This window comes from Scomber japonicus, chromosome 7, assembly GCF_027409825.1.
Source record: "Scomber japonicus isolate fScoJap1 chromosome 7, fScoJap1.pri, whole genome shotgun sequence".
NCBI lineage: Eukaryota > Metazoa > Chordata > Actinopteri > Scombriformes > Scombridae > Scomber > Scomber japonicus.
Window position 1 is genome coordinate 20,943,545 of NC_070584.1, and position 20,454 is coordinate 20,963,998.

Here is a 20,454-nt window from a genome sequence, read left to right on the forward strand (position 1 = left end):
GAAAGATAAATACCTTAGAAAATTGACTTCAACGCTGCTTTTTAATGCAAGTGTTTTGGTAACTTTTGATGTATGGTGTTGGAGAAGCCTTCTCTCAAAGTCCCAGTGTAATTAAGTGTAATTAGTCAGTTAATTGGAACCGTGTTTCTGGAAAGAGATGTTGCATTGTTTTAAATGTAATTTCCCACAGTGCTGTAAGCATGACAGTCAACTTGCCTCTACTGTATGAGCATAATCTCAGGTCAGGGTTTGAAACACCCTTGGCAAAGAATACTACTAACCCCATACAATTGTACTACAAATATCTGCATACAACAAAAGTAAAAAAAGAACATGTTTTTCTCTAACTGGGTGGACCAATCCAGGAATACTTTTTCCAGTGCCAGCTGCAACTACTATGGAAACTGCATCTACCACTTGTAGACCACAAGACATTTAAAGAGATTGAACATTAATGAAATGAGTAGTGTCCATTCCTCTGATTATTCTAGCTAGACCACAGACTAGATACAGTGAAACCTGTTGAAAAGGCTAGTTAGTGGACCTTAAACTGAGACTGATTTTCTGTTTCTTAGTCTAGTCTTAATTCTTACAGGTTTATTGTCCTTTTGAAATTTGATCTCTCCTTTCTTGTAATCTTTTGTACAGCAAACAAAAAGGGCACATCAAGATAATATGGCACACTAACACTGTCTTGACATCTTGTAGTCATTCTTAATACACAAGGACCTAACCTGAGTACAAAGCAAGAATTATATAAAAATATCTTTCATCTGTAACATTGTTGCATATTTGCAAACACGAGTCCATCATTAATGTATTACAGGTAAATACATAGTTTTTCCAAAGAGCATGTAATGTTTTAGACACCTGCACAGTGAGCTTGTCTTCTGTCCTTATATTAAAAACTGTGTTAAAAATAGACTGAAAGTGCTGATTACAGAACACATGAAACCTAATTCAACATGCTTGAAAAAGCAGCTACACAGCTGAGGTGCATGGTTGGAAGAAAGCCTAAAAGAAACAAACACCTAGACAAAAAAAAAAAAGAATGACTCAATATAACTGAAAATCCAAGAGCCCTTTTGTATAAAAATTTATTTATTTACAGTTTGCCAGTAGATGGAAGTTGCAACAGTTCTGAAGTGCCACACTCTTTAGTCCTTCGTCCATCTCCTTGGAGGAAACATTTTGTGTTGTGAGAACAAAAATCAACAACAACCTCCATATGTTCTGTCTGTGAACAGCTCTTGGAAAAGGTTGTGTGCTCCAGATTTGAATATTTCAGTATGCAGTTCAGTATTACTGTAAGGTTGACTGTGGCAGTAGGCGAGCAGAGTTGGGTCTTAGAAGGCCAGTTTCTTCATGAGGAGGTAAACCCTGGAGTCCACCTCAAAGCCGTGGAGGTTGTTGGCATCTCCTTGCAGCCTCATGAGGAGACCACCATAAGAGACATAGGCAGAGCTGAAAGAAGGTGGACAACATAGATTGAAGCCAAAAAATAAGAGAAACCATACTCGTTAATGACTTTCAATTATTGCAATATATCAGATGGCAACAATTTGTAGAAAACAGACTAATGATAATTCACAAATGCAATGATAATTATATTTAATAGACTAATGATAATTCACAATCCACCTATAACACTGCAAATGTGAGACATTTTACAGTAATACTATTAAAATGCTGAAAATGTAAAAACTTTGAATTAATTGATGTTTCTTTGGTTATTTCATTAGACAACTACTGTACTACTTGTTTTTATGCTAATGGTTTATAAAGGCAAAGTTATTAACATTTTCTAACATAAATGTAAGCTGAGGATGAGGAGGAGTCACTAAATAACATCACTTACAGGCGTGTGGCTGCTTCTGTTGAAGTCTCATCACCCTCAATCTTGTAAACCTTCCCATACATCACATAGTCAAATTGGTCCGCCCTGAAAAAATGTAACAAAGTGTAGTGAGAGCACAAATCCAAACCAACAATAAAATACTCCATATCACGGGGGACAGTCCCTCTAAGAAGACTAATGGCACAGAAATATTCTGTTAATAAAAAAGCCAAAACAAGCCAGATGTCTCAATAAGCAGAAGAGCAAATGTTATACCTGGACGGCCTGTCATCCTGAGGATTGTACTCCCCGTCATCTGGTGTTCCATCTTCATATAGCGTGCTGGCAATGACCAGTCTGAACTTGTCACCTAAATGAAGTAGACACATAAGTTCACCACAGGATTACATTGTGCACTGAAGACACACCTTGAGTTAGTGGTGATTTGTTGAAGCATGTTGCTTTGTGCCTTTATGTAAAAGTGCAAATATAGAAGTTAGAGGAATATTTTTTTTGCATTTGACTTAGTTTCATGCTGCTCACTAACACGAGCCAAATTGTAAACAAAAGTCAATTGGTAAAGTTGCAAGTAAATAGTTTTGTTAACACTTGTTAAAAAGTAGAATAACTGCTTTACAACTAGGTTACAAAGTGCACAGTTTACTCTGATCACATATGGGAAAATAACTCGTTTATTCTGGCACAGTGCAAGCTGGAAATCCCTCATTAAATTACATACAATCTTTACCTCAACATAAGAATACACAAGGATAGAAGAATTTCTTTCCTTACCAAGATCCACAGGATAGATCTGAATGTTGACATCCAAGATGAGGTCCATCTTGAAAGATTCACTTTCACAATGTAGACGAGACACTGAGGCAAATATGAAGTAATAGTAGAGTGTGGATTAAGTTATTTGCAGATCATACATGATTATAACAGACAAAAACTGCAGATACCATGAAATCCCTTGCACATAATTCAAAACAAGAGAATTAAATTCACTAACAAATATATGGTAATCCTGCATTCGTGGACTAATTCCATTAACAAATTAGTTATTGGATTTGAAAGTCACATAATCTCTATCATAACACTTGCATTGTTTGTAGACTAGTAAGGAGGGTGATGGCTGATTACCTGCAAAGCTGGCCAGTACATTAGTAGACAAAATCACTATGACAATATACAAACATTAAGCTGAAAGCTGGTTTCGACCCCTACATTGTTTAACCTTGCTTTAAAAAGAAAATGTACACACCTCTGTCAAACTTTTTGCCATCTGGATCGATGTCTTTTACATCAAAGATATCCTCAAACAGAATTCCAGCCATCTTTCCCTCGGCTTAGAAGAAAGACAAAGGGTATTAATTAAGCAGTCTTTGTAAAAACACAAATAAAAAGTTTAAAGAAAGATGACTGACAGACTCTGACTTAATCGTCACATTTAATCTTTTGATTAAATCTGATGGGAAAAGTATTATGTTACAAGCAATTTTATGATGCTTTTTGGTGTCATGTAGACTGACAAAAGACTAGGAACATGCCAGATAATATTGAAAAATTGTCCATTAAAAAAGAAAAATATAATATTAATATTAATATATATATATATTAATATTGTGTAAATATCACATGACGCAAAAATTTGACAAGCTTTCACTAACCAGACTTTTTACAAATACTTATGAAATAAAAAAATAAAAAAGCACATCAAATAAACAATGTTTTATCAAATGTAAAATACAGGAAGAACAGTTAATATCCAATATACAGTACGTATCTCACACTATGGACCTATCAGTTACGCTCCTTAACTTCAATGTAATCTTCAATTAAAATGTCACCAGTCCGTGTGTAAATGTGATGAAATTACAACGCCTCCCATAATAGATTGAAATGCTACTTCAAAACATTATCTCCCAATGATGAGCTGCTGAATCCCATTCAATGGAGCCCATGTGTGCAACATAGACTCCAACCACAGCAAACCTATTTAAAACCCAACATTCGTGTGTTAAGAGAAACTCTTCATTGACACTGCTGCAACGACTTTATTGCCAGGCTAACCTGAACTCGCCAAACAGTTTTAAGTTCTTGTCATAAATAAACTTCAACAGTGTGTCTGCTATTAAGGCTAGTTGTTAGCTTTAGCATGCTGTGCACCTCATTCCCGAAACTTACCTCAAAGTAGATTAAAATTGTCACGTTATATGGTATTATATTGAGCACACACTAACGTCGCAGTCACTCCGTTACTCTCGGTGCCAAGAAGTATATCTACAGTCCTTATTTGTGTAAAAACGTCATTCATTACTATGTGAAACAGGCTAAACCGCGCAGGAACTCTCGAACAATGTGCTCGACCCCTGACACGCAAACTGCTTCCGGTTGAATATACTCTTCATTGCTGCTGCCACGTTTGTTTGATATTGAAATAGGTGGATGAATTATTATTATAATATCATTATTATTATCACTATCATTATTATTATTGTTGTTGTTGTTAGTAGTATTAATATTACTACTACATGACCACATACTAAATTGTAGGAAAAGTTAAACTTATCTTGTAGCTATGTACTTCTCATCACCGTAATGTTAAAAACTAAAGTAACGTCAGTCTCTTCCTAATTTCTTTGAGAAATAAATAGTAACCAAACGGGACGCTCTCACAAAGCGTGTCATTATTTACGACATTTGTCCCCACTTTCCTGCATGCATTTCCCTTCCATTGGTTGCTAGGTGTTTTAGCGTCCTATCTGTGTACGGTTGCTAGCTAATGGCTAGGTGGCTAGTATCAGCGTAGGCGATACCAGAAGCCCTGGCGAATATGGAATGTATACGTTTCAGTTACGGATAAATGCGTATAAAGCGTTATAAACATATATTTATCAATTACAAAATGTGCGAATAAGGTGAGAATGATGTTGATATCCTCTCTTAAAGTCAGTTAATGCTAAATGATTAGCTTGTCAGCTAAGTTAGGAGCTACTAGTTATCGACTTTTTCGGAAATGTCGATGTTATCGCTTAACTTTACTTTTGAAGACCAACGTTATGTATACTAAAATTGGAAAGCAGAACCAAACTGACTGAACTTATCTAATATGAGTCCGCAATTCCGTGGGCACTAGTACAGCTTTAAATGCCAGTAAAAGTCAGTTTTTTCAGTTATCAAAACCTTAGTATCGCAGCTTTACCTCTGGAACATGAATACTCTTAAGATATTAAACCTGAGAAAAACAAAAGTACCCTGTAATATTCTTTGAGTGTTCTCCTGTTACTACTCACTTGTAGTAATAACGTGTACTCTGTGTCATGTCCTTGCAGGCTTTGCAGAGTACATGCCGGGATTATCAGAGATATTTCATGGGAGGAGGAGTTGTTGCTGTTTTTAGGTGTTTTACAAACTCTTTGGCACTCACATGAGTTCAAGGGAGTCAGCCAAGATGGGGGACATCTTGGCTACTGAAGCCAATCTTCTTGGTATGATCAAAGAGGTAAAAACAGCATCAGAACAAGTCCATGGCATTAAACAAGCTGCATATGTCCTCTTCAATATAAAAACCATGATATTGGATTCACACAAAAGAAGAGTTTGTCCAGTTTGTTTATTTTGGATGGTTTTATATTAATAAAATACGTCAGCAAAAAGCAATTTTGTTCTGCACTGATTAAGTTGGAACTGACTGCATTTGTGTTTGTCTTGTGTCTTTGGCAGTACCTTAAGTTTGAGGAATTTGAAGAGACTGTTCTCAGTTTCGACAAGGAGTGCAAAAGCAAAGGCAAGCTCGTCTCAAAGCCTCAAGGAAGTACTCTCAGAGACTCAAAGACTCGTGCCATTCAGGTAAATGATAAAATTCTTATACCACCACCAGGTTGGCTGATTATTTTTGGAGGATGCAATGTGGGAAGGGTGGGTTTTGACAAGTTAAGTGAAAAGTGGAAAGGACTACACATGGCTTATTTTTTAACATACAGCTGTTGCAACCTTAGATATACTAGTCTGTGTTTGTTATGAATATTTGTGTTAACACAACCGTTTTCTATATGGTATAGTCCCTAAACAAGATTCTGAAGAAGATGGAGTTAAGACTTTGCAAATTCACTTGTATTAAAAAAATGTCTTTTTCTAAAGCCATTCTTGTAGTTTTTTTATTGAACTTATCTGTAAGCATTGGCAGGTATTTTTAAAAGTCTTGCTCATGTTGTTATCAGTTTATAATTGTATCATATATTTAAGTGAAATGGTCAAAGACTAGAAAATTGTTCCTGTTAGTGGTGGTGAATTACATCTTTTCATAATTCTTGTTCTTTCCCAATTACTCACATCTCTTATTCTGTCTATCTATACAGTCAGACCTCCTTAGTGCTTTTCATGATGGAGATTACAAGGTGTTCTTTGAACTGTGGGCAGAAAATATTCCCTTTGAGGTAAAAGACAATGATGCGGAGGCCCAGAGCCTGGAGTTCTACCTTCACATCCACTTCACCATCTACCCATTGACAAGGCATCCTAGTAGACATGTATGTAGATCCATGTTTCTTGTTTGTTTGTTGTTGTTTTTTTTTGTTTAAAAGTTCTTTTTCCAATAGCATTCAAACAAAATCTAATTATGCTGTGCAACCCTCATGTGCCATATCCCTGATTATAATTATGTGCTGTTTTTCAAAATGTCCACTAGGCTGTGCTACAGGCCAAACATGCTCTCTTAACACAGTGGATGATATATGATGTTGTTGTATATTATCATTTCTAACCTCTGTGGTGCTACTTTCACTCTGCTGGTAATTGAAGTTTAAATTTACAGCGAATTTAACAAATATATTACTTTATAGAGATGTAAAGTTATTTAGTTTTTATAAGTTGTCTTCTTCAGTTTACATTGGCTGTCGCAGGTCAAGTAAAAAAAAAAAAAACATAAATTAAGAGAATGTGTTTATGCAACAGAGGAAGTGCTTTAAATGATATAATGAGTCTTTTAAAGATTTGTTCAAGGACTTGAAATTAACCAATTAACAGAAGATCCATTAATCTGTTTCCAGGACCAGGCTGAGTTTGAAGAGAGGATTTGCCATTTCAAACAGTACCTGGAGACTCAGGGAGCAGCACTGAGCCAGACTACAGAGTTTCTACCTTACTATGCTTTGCCTTTTGTTCCTAACCCCACAGTCCACCCCTCCTTCAAAGACCTTTTCAAGGTATTCAGCTATTTATAGAGCATTTCCTAGTTGTCAATTGTCAACTAGTTATTTCATATGTAACATTATTACCCACTGCCACCTCCTGAATAAACATAACCATATTTTCTTCAAACTTACATTATGTTTATTTAGGATTCCTGGATTCCACGGTTGAAGGATAAGCTTGAGCAGTTCCTGTCTGTGACACTGAAGCCGTCCAACAGCCCAAGGTTGCTGAATTTATATGTATCCTTTATTGTGAGGGTGACGGGTGAGGGTTAGGGTTAGGGTTGGGGTCACTTGTCATTGCAGAGAACCTTGTGAAAGAGTTATTAGTTCATATTTTTGTCTTATTTCTGTTTTGTTTTTTTTGCTGACTGACTTCGCTGATACAAAGAAGCTTCGCTGACACAAGCTTCCAACTAAATAGTTATACTGTTGTAGAAAAATAACTCATATCTATGAAAGTGAGGTAGATTCACTGAAGGTCCCTAGAAATTGTCTCTAAAATAATAAATCAGCTAGCGGGGAAAGAATTTTGAGATTTAATTAAGGCCAAATGGTTCTCCATTTCATTTCTGGCAGAGCTGCTCATATACATTTCAAATAAAAAGCCTCTCTTTTGGTGACTAAAGAATTCAGTCAGGCTGTTATCCAGATCTGTCTTTTCCATATCTTGCAAACACCTCCTGTCTGATTTGGATTTGTAAATGGCTATGTTTGAGCATGGCAGGATCTAATCTGGCACTAACTCACCGTAACCTCTTCACAGCAGAAGGGCAAGTGACTGATAACAAGAGTTGTTGCTTTTGCTGGAAATCCAGCAGATCAACTTTCCTCTTCGCACATTCATGAAATTAAACCCTATCATGACTGGCTGACGATCAAAGCATACAGATGAACATAGTAACTGTCAACTCAAGGGCTGACCAAAAAAAAAACGGTCTTGTGTATACAAAGATATGAAACATAAAGAAAATAAGCTCTCTAATTTTGTATCACCTTTCAGTGTGCAAACACTTCAACAGGCAGCACAATTGTCATCTTATGTAACAAACTCTGACATGAAAATAAACATTATGGCATTTAAGGAATAAGCTTATTGGAGAAAGCTGATTGTAACACAGTTGCTTAAGTGCATGTAAACATAATAAATGACAGCTGTGTTTGACCACACAAGGGTGTTGGTCCACAGGACTTTTTGAAACTAATCTGTCCCTCCCTTAAAAACAAACTGGCATTGATTCTATATTGACACTGATATCTGGCCATACAATTAAAGAGATTAGGTTGTTCCTAAAGAAGTTATTTCTGTGACAATTATGCCCGCTTCAAACAGGATATACAATATACCATCTCTTTTTCTCATGCCCTGTCAGACGTAAGCAAGACATTGCATGTTTATGTTGTTTCGTCACTCTGAATGGGAGCGTAGGATAAGGAAAAAATACTGTAGAAATGGTTGATCAGTGCTCATTTGAGTGCTAGTGTGTTTTCTTTAACAGATATCATGCAGAAGGAGGGTGGGAGAAGTACAAAAGGTAAATGTCCCCTTTCAAGTAGTCTTCTTTTTGGAGTGTACCTGTGTATGTGTCATATCATATTTATCAAAAAGGTTTACTAAATGAAAACAGGTGAAGACAGGAGTATTTAAATGAGCATTTCTTTGTCTAAATAGAGAGTTTGGACGAGCAGAAAGCCCCTAAGCGCAAAATGAAAATGGATCCCATGGAATTAGAGGTTGTAGTGGAAGAGGTTAACAAACATGTTGAGATATAGCAAAAACAAATATTACCAGAAAACCCGTCATATGGGAGAGGATTTGTGATAAAGTTAATGCTGTTAGTAAAACCAAAAATATTCCACTCCAAAAATATTTACACGGGTGGAAAAAATTTCAGTTTTTTCAGCGTATTCTGTCATTGTGCCTCCGTCTCCCCTTCTCCACAGTGACAGTAGTCATCTGTGTGCAGTGCACAGCTGATTAATACCTGCCCTTCAAAGGTATTATTAATAGACATAGTTAGCGTCAGAAAAAATACCTTCGAGTTTGGTAAATAGCAATGTGTGTGCTAAATAACATATTTGCATTTCCTCCTCCCTGTATTTTGCATACTGGGGTAAAAAACGTCCCATATTGCATATTCATTATGGAAAACGTACTAAATGGACAGCGTGTATTATCTTGCACATTTCAAAGACGCAAACCTCAGTGTGCTGCGTTAGTAGATCAGCTTGCACATTTTTTTGCGGGTGATGTCAAGTTTGCACACGTTTTTACACACATACCTTTAGTAATCCAGGCCCTAAGTGTATAAAATCTTGTTAAAAACTTCATAAAAGCATCCTGTTTATGACCATTACAGCTACATATGCATTACTGGTCATGTGAATGCAGTTTATTTGTGTTTGCTTATCTGTGTGTGTTTGTTTGATGGCACAGAGGCCATGCAGCAGTTACAGCTTCAGCTCATTGAATCGGACCGTCGCGTCACCAGCTACATGCGGAAGTACAACAAAATGCAAGCCGACTACCACAACTTGATTGGGATCACTGCTGAACTGGTTGACTCACTGGAGGCCACTGTCAGCGGAAAAATGGTAGGCCAGGTTGAATGTAGAGCAAACAAACACATTTTAACACTACAGCAGAATGCACAGGCTACATAGAGATGAGAACAAGGCAGACACAAACTGACACTAATGAGTGGTGCGCGCGTGCACACACACACACACACACACACACACAGACAGTAGACAGTAGACAGACATACTAAAGGCTTGTATATGCAAAAACGTAACAAGATACTTTATTTTGATTATTTTTACCACGGACACATCTACACATGCACTATGCTACTTGTGACATGACTGTTAAACATTGACACAAAAATGGCAATACACCCCTCACTCTCCTCACTCATACACAGTATCTTAAAGCTCAAGAGGCCTGCTGTGTTTTTGCAGATCTCCCCCGAGTACCTGCAGACTGTGTGTGTTCGCCTGTTCAGCAGCCAGATGAGGCAGAGCATGGTGCAGAGCACTGACTTCACCAGGCCCGGCACAGTGAGTGAGAGCACCTCACTGTCTTTTACATCCCACTGGTAGAACAATAACACAACACAAGGCCTCGAGGCAAGATGATGAAAAATAGCAAGCAAGGGACTGCTGATGGCAGTCAGTCTTATAAATATTTGCAGAGTAAAACTTCTCTCAGGGCCAAATGTCACTGATATTGGTCAATTAGTGTTATTCATGTAGTAATCTTGCTGGTTTCTGACAATGGATGACGGGATCCTGGCATTGTATTAATACATACCACCAGTGTGTAAGGCTTGTTATAAAATTAAACATACACAACTCTGAACATAGATAATAAACAATTTTAAACACAAAATCACAAAATATAAAGTTCATCAGCCACTTTTGAAATTTAACCTTGAATCATTTCTGGAATGCAAATGATCCACATGATTGAGTGCATGCCAAAGGAGCATGTAGAGTAGAAATATTCAATTTAAGCAGCTATAAGCTGATAAAAATGGCCGTGTCTTTGTTTCCATCATTTGATATCTTTGATGGTGTGGCTGTGAAGTGCCCCCTTCATCCCAAATGGATGTAATTCAAGCCTGCAACAGAAATACAAAACTGACAGAAAACTTTCTACACTGATACCATGACAGACATGCTTACTGTCAGTGGCTTTCATTTTGGTGTTAAATTCTGGCTCATGAATTTCTGTTTTGAACTGAACAACTTCTTTCTGTGTGTTTGTGTTGTTGTGTGTGTGATGCTTTTGTCCACAAAGGGATATTGCTCTATGAGTCCCTATGATGATGGCTATGTAAGTTTCAGATGTTTTCATCTTTACCTCCTCTCATATCACAGGTCCCTGAGTTGCTCTCCACTCATCTTCTTGCTTGTGCCTCACCTCCTTCTCCTCTCCTTGTCTTTATATGTGCCTCCCCTTCCTTAACTACAGATAACTTTCTTGGCCTGCCTTTGTGGTCACTCTCTATTCCCTGCCATTTCCCTCCAGTTCCTATTAGATTGCCCTAGTTTAAAACGATGTTCGGCCTCATTTGAGGTAAGAATGACCCCTTTTGTCAGGCTACTTGTTAAGGCAAAGAAGAGCGTCTCTTTCAGGGCGTACTACTCATTAAATTCAATTCTTTCCAAAGACTGAGTCATTGTTCCTCCTATCATCGCTTCTTATTGGCTATCTGTCTTCTATTTTGTTGAGGTAAATGCTGTCAATCTCATTTTCCTCCTCTTACAATTTAACGGTGCAGTTTTTGAAAGAATTAAACAGACACAGTGACAGGATAAGAATGGCCAGCACAAGATGCTTTGATGTAAAAGCACTTCTCACGCTCAGGTTGTCAAACAGGGTGGGTTAAATTACAGTAGTTTGAAAAAAGTCAACTAGAAAGCTACATATGATAATTGATGTTCTTAACAACAGTAATAGCAGGCAGTAAGGTTAAACATATAACATGTAAAATAAAAGTGATAACATACATGTCAGATTAAGCATTTAACAACATTGATGTTTATTTCCCATTTCCCACAATAGTTAATATTCCTGCCAACCTGGATAAGATATGTGTCTCAGCTGTCAGACACATATTTGTCCTCACATAGACAAGCAACTGTTCTCTTTATCATCACAACATATGTTATCCATAATCATCAGTCTCTGTATGCTATCATAATATTGAGGCGGTTCTCACTAATTTTTTCTTACCACTGCAAGGGTTTAGTTTGCTAGGGAGTAATTACACCTGGTTCAAAGACCAGAGAGAGAACAATAGATGGCCTTGGGTTGCTCCCACAAGTCATAATAGAGTAACTGGTGAGAGGACAGGTTAAAGATGTAAAGAGAGCGTAGTCATCGCTTATGTAAACTGTGCATTCAGGGAATTCAGGTCAAGCCTTTGCTTTGTGTAGGAAGGCCAATTGAAATCTGAGATCAGAATAGATAGATAAAAACAGTACTTTAAGAATCCTAAAGGGACATTAAAGTGTTAAGCAGCCACTTGACATAAATCATTGTATAAAAACAATGGGTAGGTAACAATAGGTAAAGAAATAAATGCAATTTAAGGTTAAATTATGTACAACAACTGAATATACTAACTCAAATATGAAGAAAGATGGAATAACTACAAATAGATTAGAGTCTAGAGATTCAGCCATAACTATAATATATTATTTGCACACTAAAACTGAACGCAGAGTTTTATTAAAAAACATGAAATGATTCGTTGTGGTACTATATCCTTGTGCCATTATTGCAAAATAAAAATATTTGTGTGACCAAACTGTTCATACATTCAGCACAGGTTTTTGGCTTTTTCAGTTGATATGCAGCAGTGGAGAGTAATTGTTGTGTGTAACATACAGGTGCACTAATCCTTAGTTGGGTATCACTCTCAAGAAAGCCTCCAGGGTCCAGGTTCCCCCCAGTGTCAAATCTCTCAGTGAAACATGTCCCCCTTGCCCTTCAGCATGCTACAAGAGAACTGAAATGTTTAGAGGGAAAGGAATTTGGGAAGGAATTCTGGTATGGATTTTCGTCTCTACTTCCGTATTACCCAATGCACACCCAAGCAGAATGTGGCCAGAACACACAATACCTCAAACGACATGGATCACTTCCCTGACCTTACACTGCTCCAGCTATAGGCCTACCTAACCACCACGGTTCAGATAGGATTTCAGGACCCAAAATCCCCTTTGAATAGTAAAAAAACACTACTCTCCACACATTAACACCACAATGCTGTACTTCGCAGTTCAGAAGCCTATATTTCCTTCTCCTTGAAATGACTATGTAAAGACCAATAGTTCAAGTGAGCTGAGGTGTAAGAAATGAAGAGATGGCTGTTTCACGCTAACCTGCCATCTCTGATACTTTTTAATTATTGAGGTGTCTTATCCTAGTTGTCACTGACTGCATGGGTGATGTTGCCAAACAGTACTGTTGGGGGAATTCAGCATGTATCAAAAGCATGATGTATGCATGTCCATTCACTACTAATGACTGATGTAGACAGTAGCTAACTGGATTGTCTCAGATGAAGAACACTACTGGGTTAGTAGGGAGACGTTAAGAGGTTACAGAATTGCATGTTATTTTTTCTAATACAGTAAATATGTGATAAATACTTACTGAAATAATCAAAACCTAACATGTATTCTGCTGCTCCCTGTCTTCTTTTCTCGATTTCACTCTTAGGCCTCCTCAATGCTGCGAGCCTCCATTGCACCACAGTAAGTCTGATGTTTGAACAAGTTATCTGCCACAATCCCCTCAGAATACATCATGTAGGGTGGTTGTTCATAAGTCCAGTTTGATGCTGTGTAATGTCATAGTCAAAGGTCACTGAAATGTCTTTTCTACTGATTTCCAGGAGGTCTAAGGAAGTGCCAATGCTACCCTCACTGGACTATGAGAAACTGAAGAAAGACCTTGTTGAAGGTTTAGACCGACTCAAGTCTCTGCTGCTTCAGGCGTTGCGCTGGGTTAATACTCATATTAATGTTTATATTCATAAGCTTCTATTTCTCTTATGCCATGCATTGTATTTTTCATATATTGATATTTTCATGATAGAAACTTCTGGACATATCCATATTTTTTCCAGTACAGCTTCACAACTGATGAAATAACTGGTCTGGTGATGGTCTATTTGGACTGTACCTTTGGTTGTAATACTAGCAATCATTAACATGTTACAGTTAGGTTATTGTGAAAATGTTTTTTATTGCTAAAAAAGTCATGCCTTGCATAGTAATGCAATATATCTGTAATCTTCTATGTAGAAGTTTAATTAGAACATTGTGGAGAAGAATGATAAAATTAAGACTTTTCTTTAGAGCACCTTATGAGTACAGCAGTTTGTGAATGTGAAGAGTACCATTTTACAGTTTTGCGTGTTTAACCTTTTGAATCCTAATTGGTGGGTCTGTTTCTCACGTATTTTAGAGACTAACTCGCTCACTCCCTGGTGAGCAGAGAGACACAGTGCTCCAGGCCTACATCAGCAACGATCTGCTGGAACGCTACAGCACAAAACAGGTGGGGCCTTAGCACTACAATTTTTAATGTAATTGTATTGCAGCATGTTTTTAATATTGTGAAGCACACATTTTCTAAATTAACACTACAAAAGTATTACTGAAGAATTCCTTCCAAAATGACTCCTGACATGAACTGAAATAACAATGATTTTGTTTTCCATAACCATTCAACCCAACACACTGAATGTCAACCAGTTAACTTGAAAAAGTGAAAGATCTTTATGCTATTTATATTTTAACCCCATACCTGCAAGCCCAGTATTTCCTGCAGCCACCTAAGCTAAAGTTAAAGTTATAGTTGGCCACACTGCTTAATTAATCCCCAGGCTCTAATTTGAGGCAGGTGAGATGGCACTATTGCAGGGTGCACACAGGTTTGTTTCTCACCTGCCATTGACTCCATGCTGCAAAGTGACTGAAGAGCACAGACTGTAGACAAACTGGACACAACATGTCAAATGTCACCAATATTCGTTTTCACCAGAACCATTTTTAAATTAGATTAAAAATGTGTACATAAGAAAGAAGAATGATTAACATACCCCCCCCGCACCGATTGCTGGCAGTGTCTTTGCCATTACAACCTTCTAAAATCATGATGGACAAGACAATTATGTATGTAATTTTGGTCATTATATTGAGTTCATTTTAATCTGACTGCTTTTTATTAAATGTTCCCACTCTCAGATTAAGTAGAAATCTCTTGGGCAAACTTCCCTTTCTACTTAATAGAAAGGAAGCAGATATTACATTCCAAATTTCACCCTCTCAAAAGCCTTTCAGAGAACCATATGTCCTCCTCACACGCTTTATTGCCTTGCTTCTCTTCTTTTCTTTTGCTTTTCACATCCTATTCACCTAGTCTCCTATGTCAAAGAATATTCCTTTACAGAAGAGTGAACGATCCTCACCTCACAGCTGAGTTGTTTGTCTATGTACTTACCACGGTGCTCCAAGGCACCTGAACATGACACTAGGGTAATGTAGTGAGAGCTACAATATAGTAATAGGGTGTCTATTTCTTTCAATCAAATCACAAACAGAAATGTTCTGTTTATGAAAATGCCCAGCATAGCTTGATAGATGAGATAGATAGCAGGCATACATGAGCCTTAATTTAAGAAACTGACTGGCCACTGAAGTGTTATTACAAAAACAGAACCTGACACAGGCTATATGCTCAAAATACAGCATGAAAAATATGTTCTTGCTTATTTGTTAGATACGTTTCTGTGCTTCTGATCCTCTTCAAAAATATGCAGTCCATTATTTCACATTAACATTTTTATCAGGTTGTGTAAATTTGACATTTGAGTAAAAAGTGTTTAGATTTATACAAATATTACTGATTGTGCTTTAAAGCACTTCAAGACATGATTTTAAACAACACTACTTTTTCTGTCTCTGTAGAAAACTGTGCTTCATTTAATTAGGTCGAAGAACGAGATTGTCCAACAGTACATGGCTCGTCTCATCAATGCATTTGCTTCCCTTGCAGAGGGTAAGTGCTTACCTCCCATTAAATATGGTTAACCATCATTATTTCATCCGAAGTTTAGTCATAGTCTTACCGGATGGATTTGGAGATGTATAGGAGGACGTTGGTGGCTTTTATCATAACTTTCCATTCAGGAGAATAAAAACCATTGCCAGTAACTATTTAAGCCATTTACTCGAAACAAAATTTGTGCTGCTGACATAAATGATTTACTATGATGTAATACATGTTCAAATGTTTTTCTAAGAATCTAATGAGTTATTTGTTCTGAACAATGAGGGAAGGTTTGAGGGGCTGCCTGTTTTATTAACACTGATAGCCTCATCATTTAAAAGTCATAATAGGAACTTGTACTTTCTTCATCTGTGTTCAGATGTACCTGAAATGAATTTACAAATCTATAGCTTTTCATTAGTGAAGCCACTACATATACCTTAGATGAAACAGGTGTATTTTTATAGAGCATGTTGTTTCCCATCAAGGCTTTCAAATTGTCAGTATGTGCTTTAAAGAGGTTTATCTCTTCCCTTCATTTGATTTTGACTCCATGTGGTGTTAATGTTTACAGGTCGGGTTTACCTCTCCCAAATTCCCATTCTTCTGAAAGTTTTGACAGAGGCACTCAGGAAGGAGGAAAAAGACTCCCTGACTAGAGAGAATGTGCTAGTGGCTCTGCAGAAGCTCAGCCTCAGGTAATGTTTATATAATAAGTAGCAAAACTTTTGCACAACAAGTTAGATGTATGTAATAAAATGTTTGAGTGCATTACCAGCAGGGAGTGGAGGGTGGGTGGTGCAGTCCTCAGTCATCACTAGCTATGGGAGGGTGGTGGAGGCTACATCTCTGGGGAAAAGCTGTTCTTCAGTTTGTTCGGCTTTGATGTCTCTGTATCTCTTTCCCAATGGGAAGGGGGCAAGCAGGCTGTGACCTGGATGGGGTTGGTCCTTACTGATGTCGCTAGCCTTCTTGTGTAGATGGCTAGCATACACTGTGTCTAAGTTTTGAGAGCATAGTTCTTCTGTGCTGTCGATACCACCTAGTCCTAGACCATGTCCGTTGTTCTCTCTGGTACAGCTGGTTTACCACATACGGCACATTAGCAGAGCATACTCTCTGTGGTGCTTCTGTAGAAGTTTATTAGGAGCTGAGAGGGAAGTCTGGCCTGATGGGATGGTGGGAGGTGTTAAGGGACCATGAGAGAGAACTTCTATTATTGTTGTTGTTAGTGAACAACAATTTGTCACATCATTATCACTCACTGGGGAGGGAGTTCTATGCATCAAGTTTTTCTAAAATCGAACTCAGCTGGATTTAAATATACTTTCAATTGATTGAGATTTTCCTATTGCACCATGATATATTAAAAAGGGATTAACCTCATGGTGGCAATTGACATATTTTTACACGTGGCCAAGAATCTTTCTTGTACAGGCTCATCCTACAGTAACAGGGAGAAGGAATTAGTGCTTTCATATAATGCAGAGTAAGGAAATTTGCATTTAAAAATCTCTAATTTTCTCTTTGATTGTGATTTGAAAACCTAAATCCACAGACACATTAACAGGGTGGCCGCGGGTCCTTAAAAAGTCTTAAAAAGTCGTAAATCAATTTTCATGAAAATAAGGCCTTAAAAAGTATTAAATTGTCTTAAATTCAGATTGCTTGGGTCTTAAATATTTGAGTCTCGTCGCCGCGAAAATGCGGGCAATCTGTTTTGTTAGGTCGAATATTTTTTCTCCGGTGCTGCGTTGTGATGCGTTGTCTATGGTTAGGTCAGAGCGTAGTCTACTGCGCAGCTCGTATTGCGCAGCTCTTGATGGCGTAGGTGGGTTAAAGCATCTACAGGTGGGCCTAATTCAGCACTGATAGCCACTCGACTTAAACATGGGGAAATGCAAGTTCAGCAATCACAAATGGCTAGACAGGAATGAATACTCTTGGTTACGATCGGTGCCTGGCAGTGTGTATTTCAGCGCGGGATTGCGGGTATTGCGCACAATTTAATTGATTCCCGCAAATCCAACACTTATAATGCGGGAAATTCCCGCACACATTTACAGCGATGTATTAATGTTCAACCAACGTCTGCAGTGGGCCGGAACCGCTGTGTCCGACTGTCTGACTGCGACCCTGAACACACCTGTAGCTCTCTGCACCTCCCGCTGGCATCACACAGACAAGCTAACAGTGATATTAAGTTTAAGGAACAAACACAGACCGCTGGTTAAAACATAAATCTACATCATCTGAGGAAGAACCTGCTCAGAAAAAAACAGCGGAGCCCGCAAAACTAATGAAAACAGCGCCATGTGAGGTCACCATTAACAACGTTAATCCTCAGACAGACACTGTGACGTTACTATACACTATGCTACGGTGCTGCGCGTTTTATCAGCTGATGTTACACAACATCAATTTTAAGTCACTCAGAGGTTTCTCATTCAACAGACCTTAAGAGAGAGAGTGAGGCATTCAACAAAAAACATGACGCTACTGAAGCTGAATATAACTACTTAACTGTATAATACTAGATAAGTAATTACTATAAAATATACTTCAGAGAATAAGTTAACTACATAAAATAGACTCACTGGCTTCCAATCTAATTTAATCCAATACAGCAGCTCTGCTATAAATTCTACATTTATGAAGTTTATACATTTTTTGACAAGAAGGTGAAAATTCAGCTTTATGTTCATTATTGAGAGATTAGGGTGCATTATATTGAAAGGTGTTCCTAATATTTTGTCCACTCCATTAACATACATGAGGAGTCACACCACCACCACTTAGTACAGCCGCAGTAATTTAATTTAGGACAGTGATGACATTTTTGTGATCTTTTTGCATGACACACATTTAGCCGATGTTCTTAAACTCAACCGTCATTTGTCATTTTACCGTACTGTCAGTGTGTTCACTTGGAAATATTACTGTATTTCCATCGTACGTTTGGTCTTAAATTTCATTTAGAAGTGGTATTAAAAGGTCTTAAAAAGTCTTAAATTTAACTTGTTTATACCTGTATACACCCTGATTAAGGTTTTACCCCGCTTTTAAATATGATGAGACATATTAACGCTTAGACTGTAATAAATATTTGTGTTTAAGTCTCTTTAAATCCTTCATTTATCGTTGTGTCTTGGTAGGAGGAGCCAGCAGACAGCTATGATAGAGGATGATCTTATTGGCTGGCTGGTGGATGAGCTACACAACTCAGACAGTCTGAGTGACTACACCCTGGAGTATTCTGCAGCTCTGCTTATGAACCTGTGTCTGCGAACAAAAGGTACAAGCAAGGCAATAAAAATATAGAGGAAAAATCGGAACTTATCAATTAGATCTCTTTTAAATCTGCATCTTCTTTCTAACTTTGTTGCTGTTAAATTATTTTATAATTTCCACACAGTATAAGCAATTATTGTTTGGACCTGCATTCAGAAAAAACTTTTTGCTTTTACGGCTTTTTATCAGTGCACTATTATTTTTCACTTATATCCTCTATCCAAAAAAGGTTACACTCTAAACATAAGCATGTGTCTTTTATGTTTGCATGCCTACCTGAACGGCAGGAAAAAGGAAGTGTGCAGAGAATGCCAAGCATGTGCTGAAGGTTCTAACTGACCTTCTTGGACATGAGAATCATGAGGTGATGTACACTCTCTATACTTGCTCATGAATGTTACATACACATTTTATATAATGGACACTCTAAGATAAAAACATGCATACAACACATACAGTAAAGGTACATATGCACATATAACTCATACTCTCACTCAATTTAATAATTTATGCTCCCAGTTTAGTAAGTGTTGCTTGCAATTTAGTAATTTGTGCTCTTGATTTAATGAAATTCACCCTCATGCCATTCTCTCACTCTGCATACATCATCACTATGGATTGCTTTGATTTAATAAGGTTTTATTTTGATCTTGGACTAAGATATGATGGATTTATCTCTGAGATCCTTTATAATAATAAATTACTTTTTCACCGCCATTTGTCATCAAGTTCATAAAAACTAAGCTTTAGGGTTCTGGAGCTATGCATGGAAATGGCCAGATGCACAATGAGAACAAAGAACATAGAGAGAGTGAAAGAAGGACATATGGCCAATCCTGACTGCTTTGGATCCAGTTTGGATCAGTGACAGACGCTACAGGGGAAATGTCTTCCTCATTGCTTTCTTCAAACTTCTAGCTGACTAAAAGCAAAATAATTAACATGAGAGCACAAGTTATTAAATCTTTTTTTTTCCTCCTTGGCCTAACCCAAGTTCTGTGTAAAACTATTTATCACAAAAGTGATAAACGTAGATAAGGCTAATTGAATGTATATATGAATTAGACCTTTCTAGCTTTATTACCCGTTAATCTGTTAATTGTACTTGTAAATTCCTCTACAACTTATCCAAGCTTGCCAAGAAGTTATGTTTATGATACCTTCCTAAAGGTTTCTGAGTCTTGAGATAAATGACCTACGCTTATAAAGGAAGTCTATAAAAGATAAAGAGCTGTTGCTATCTCATTGTTGCTTTTATCTTTCTACTATCTATAATATGCTTTATGTATAGTAATTTTAGCAACCAGGTCATGAAAATAATATAGAAGTTCTGTGTGCCTCTGCGTTTCTGTGTCACTTTGATTTTTCAGATTCGACCATATGTGAATGGAGCCCTTTACAGTATCCTGTGTATTCCCTCTGTGAGACAGGAAGCCAAAGAGATGGTGAGATAACAGAAATTTCCTCACCTGCTTGGAGGAAACAGTTTGTGTTTTGTGCTGCATTTGTCTTCCTTTATGTCACCACATAGCCAGTGTCTGGAGGGGAAACAACAGCTG

The 20,454-nt window shown here is 37.5% G+C and overlaps 2 protein-coding genes across 3 annotated transcripts in view; one reads left to right on the forward strand and one right to left on the reverse strand.

Annotated features, from left to right (window-relative positions):
• Positions 1 to 1,090: 1,090 nt before the first annotated feature.
• polr2h (RNA polymerase II, I and III subunit H) lies at positions 1,091 to 4,199 on the reverse strand. Its single transcript, XM_053323196.1, has 6 exons — positions 4,025 to 4,199; positions 3,102 to 3,185; positions 2,630 to 2,713; positions 2,114 to 2,207; positions 1,859 to 1,942; positions 1,091 to 1,464 (listed from the first exon to the last, which is right to left on the reverse strand). The coding sequence occupies exons 2-6, from the start codon at positions 3,172 to 3,174 to the stop codon at positions 1,347 to 1,349; spliced, it is 453 nt and encodes a 150-aa protein (XP_053179171.1). The 5' UTR covers positions 3,175 to 3,185; positions 4,025 to 4,199; the 3' UTR covers positions 1,091 to 1,346.
• Positions 4,200 to 4,651: 452 nt separating this feature from the next.
• LOC128362429 (lisH domain-containing protein ARMC9) overlaps positions 4,652 to 20,454 on the forward strand; it is a 30,316-nt gene continuing 14,513 nt past the window's right edge. Inside the window, exons 1-17 of one of the 2 annotated variants that reach the window (XM_053323192.1) lie at positions 4,652 to 4,758; positions 5,173 to 5,342; positions 5,564 to 5,689; positions 6,199 to 6,369; positions 6,889 to 7,044; positions 7,180 to 7,272; positions 8,543 to 8,567; positions 9,470 to 9,627; positions 9,994 to 10,092; positions 13,268 to 13,302; positions 13,443 to 13,554; positions 14,018 to 14,110; positions 15,523 to 15,613; positions 16,179 to 16,302; positions 18,760 to 18,899; positions 19,183 to 19,259; positions 20,266 to 20,340. In XM_053323192.1, the coding sequence (XP_053179167.1) occupies positions 5,268 to 5,342; positions 5,564 to 5,689; positions 6,199 to 6,369; positions 6,889 to 7,044; positions 7,180 to 7,272; positions 8,543 to 8,567; positions 9,470 to 9,627; positions 9,994 to 10,092; positions 13,268 to 13,302; positions 13,443 to 13,554; positions 14,018 to 14,110; positions 15,523 to 15,613; positions 16,179 to 16,302; positions 18,760 to 18,899; positions 19,183 to 19,259; positions 20,266 to 20,340 (1,650 nt within the window). In that variant the 5' untranslated portion in view covers positions 4,652 to 4,758; positions 5,173 to 5,267. Of the gene's footprint in view, positions 4,759 to 5,172; positions 5,343 to 5,563; positions 5,690 to 6,198; positions 6,370 to 6,888; positions 7,045 to 7,179; positions 7,273 to 8,542; positions 8,568 to 9,321; positions 9,628 to 9,993; positions 10,093 to 13,267; positions 13,303 to 13,442; positions 13,555 to 14,017; positions 14,111 to 15,522; positions 15,614 to 16,178; positions 16,303 to 18,759; positions 18,900 to 19,182; positions 19,260 to 20,265; positions 20,341 to 20,454 lie in introns of those variants that run through there. The other variant, XM_053323191.1, reaches the window with a different exon arrangement.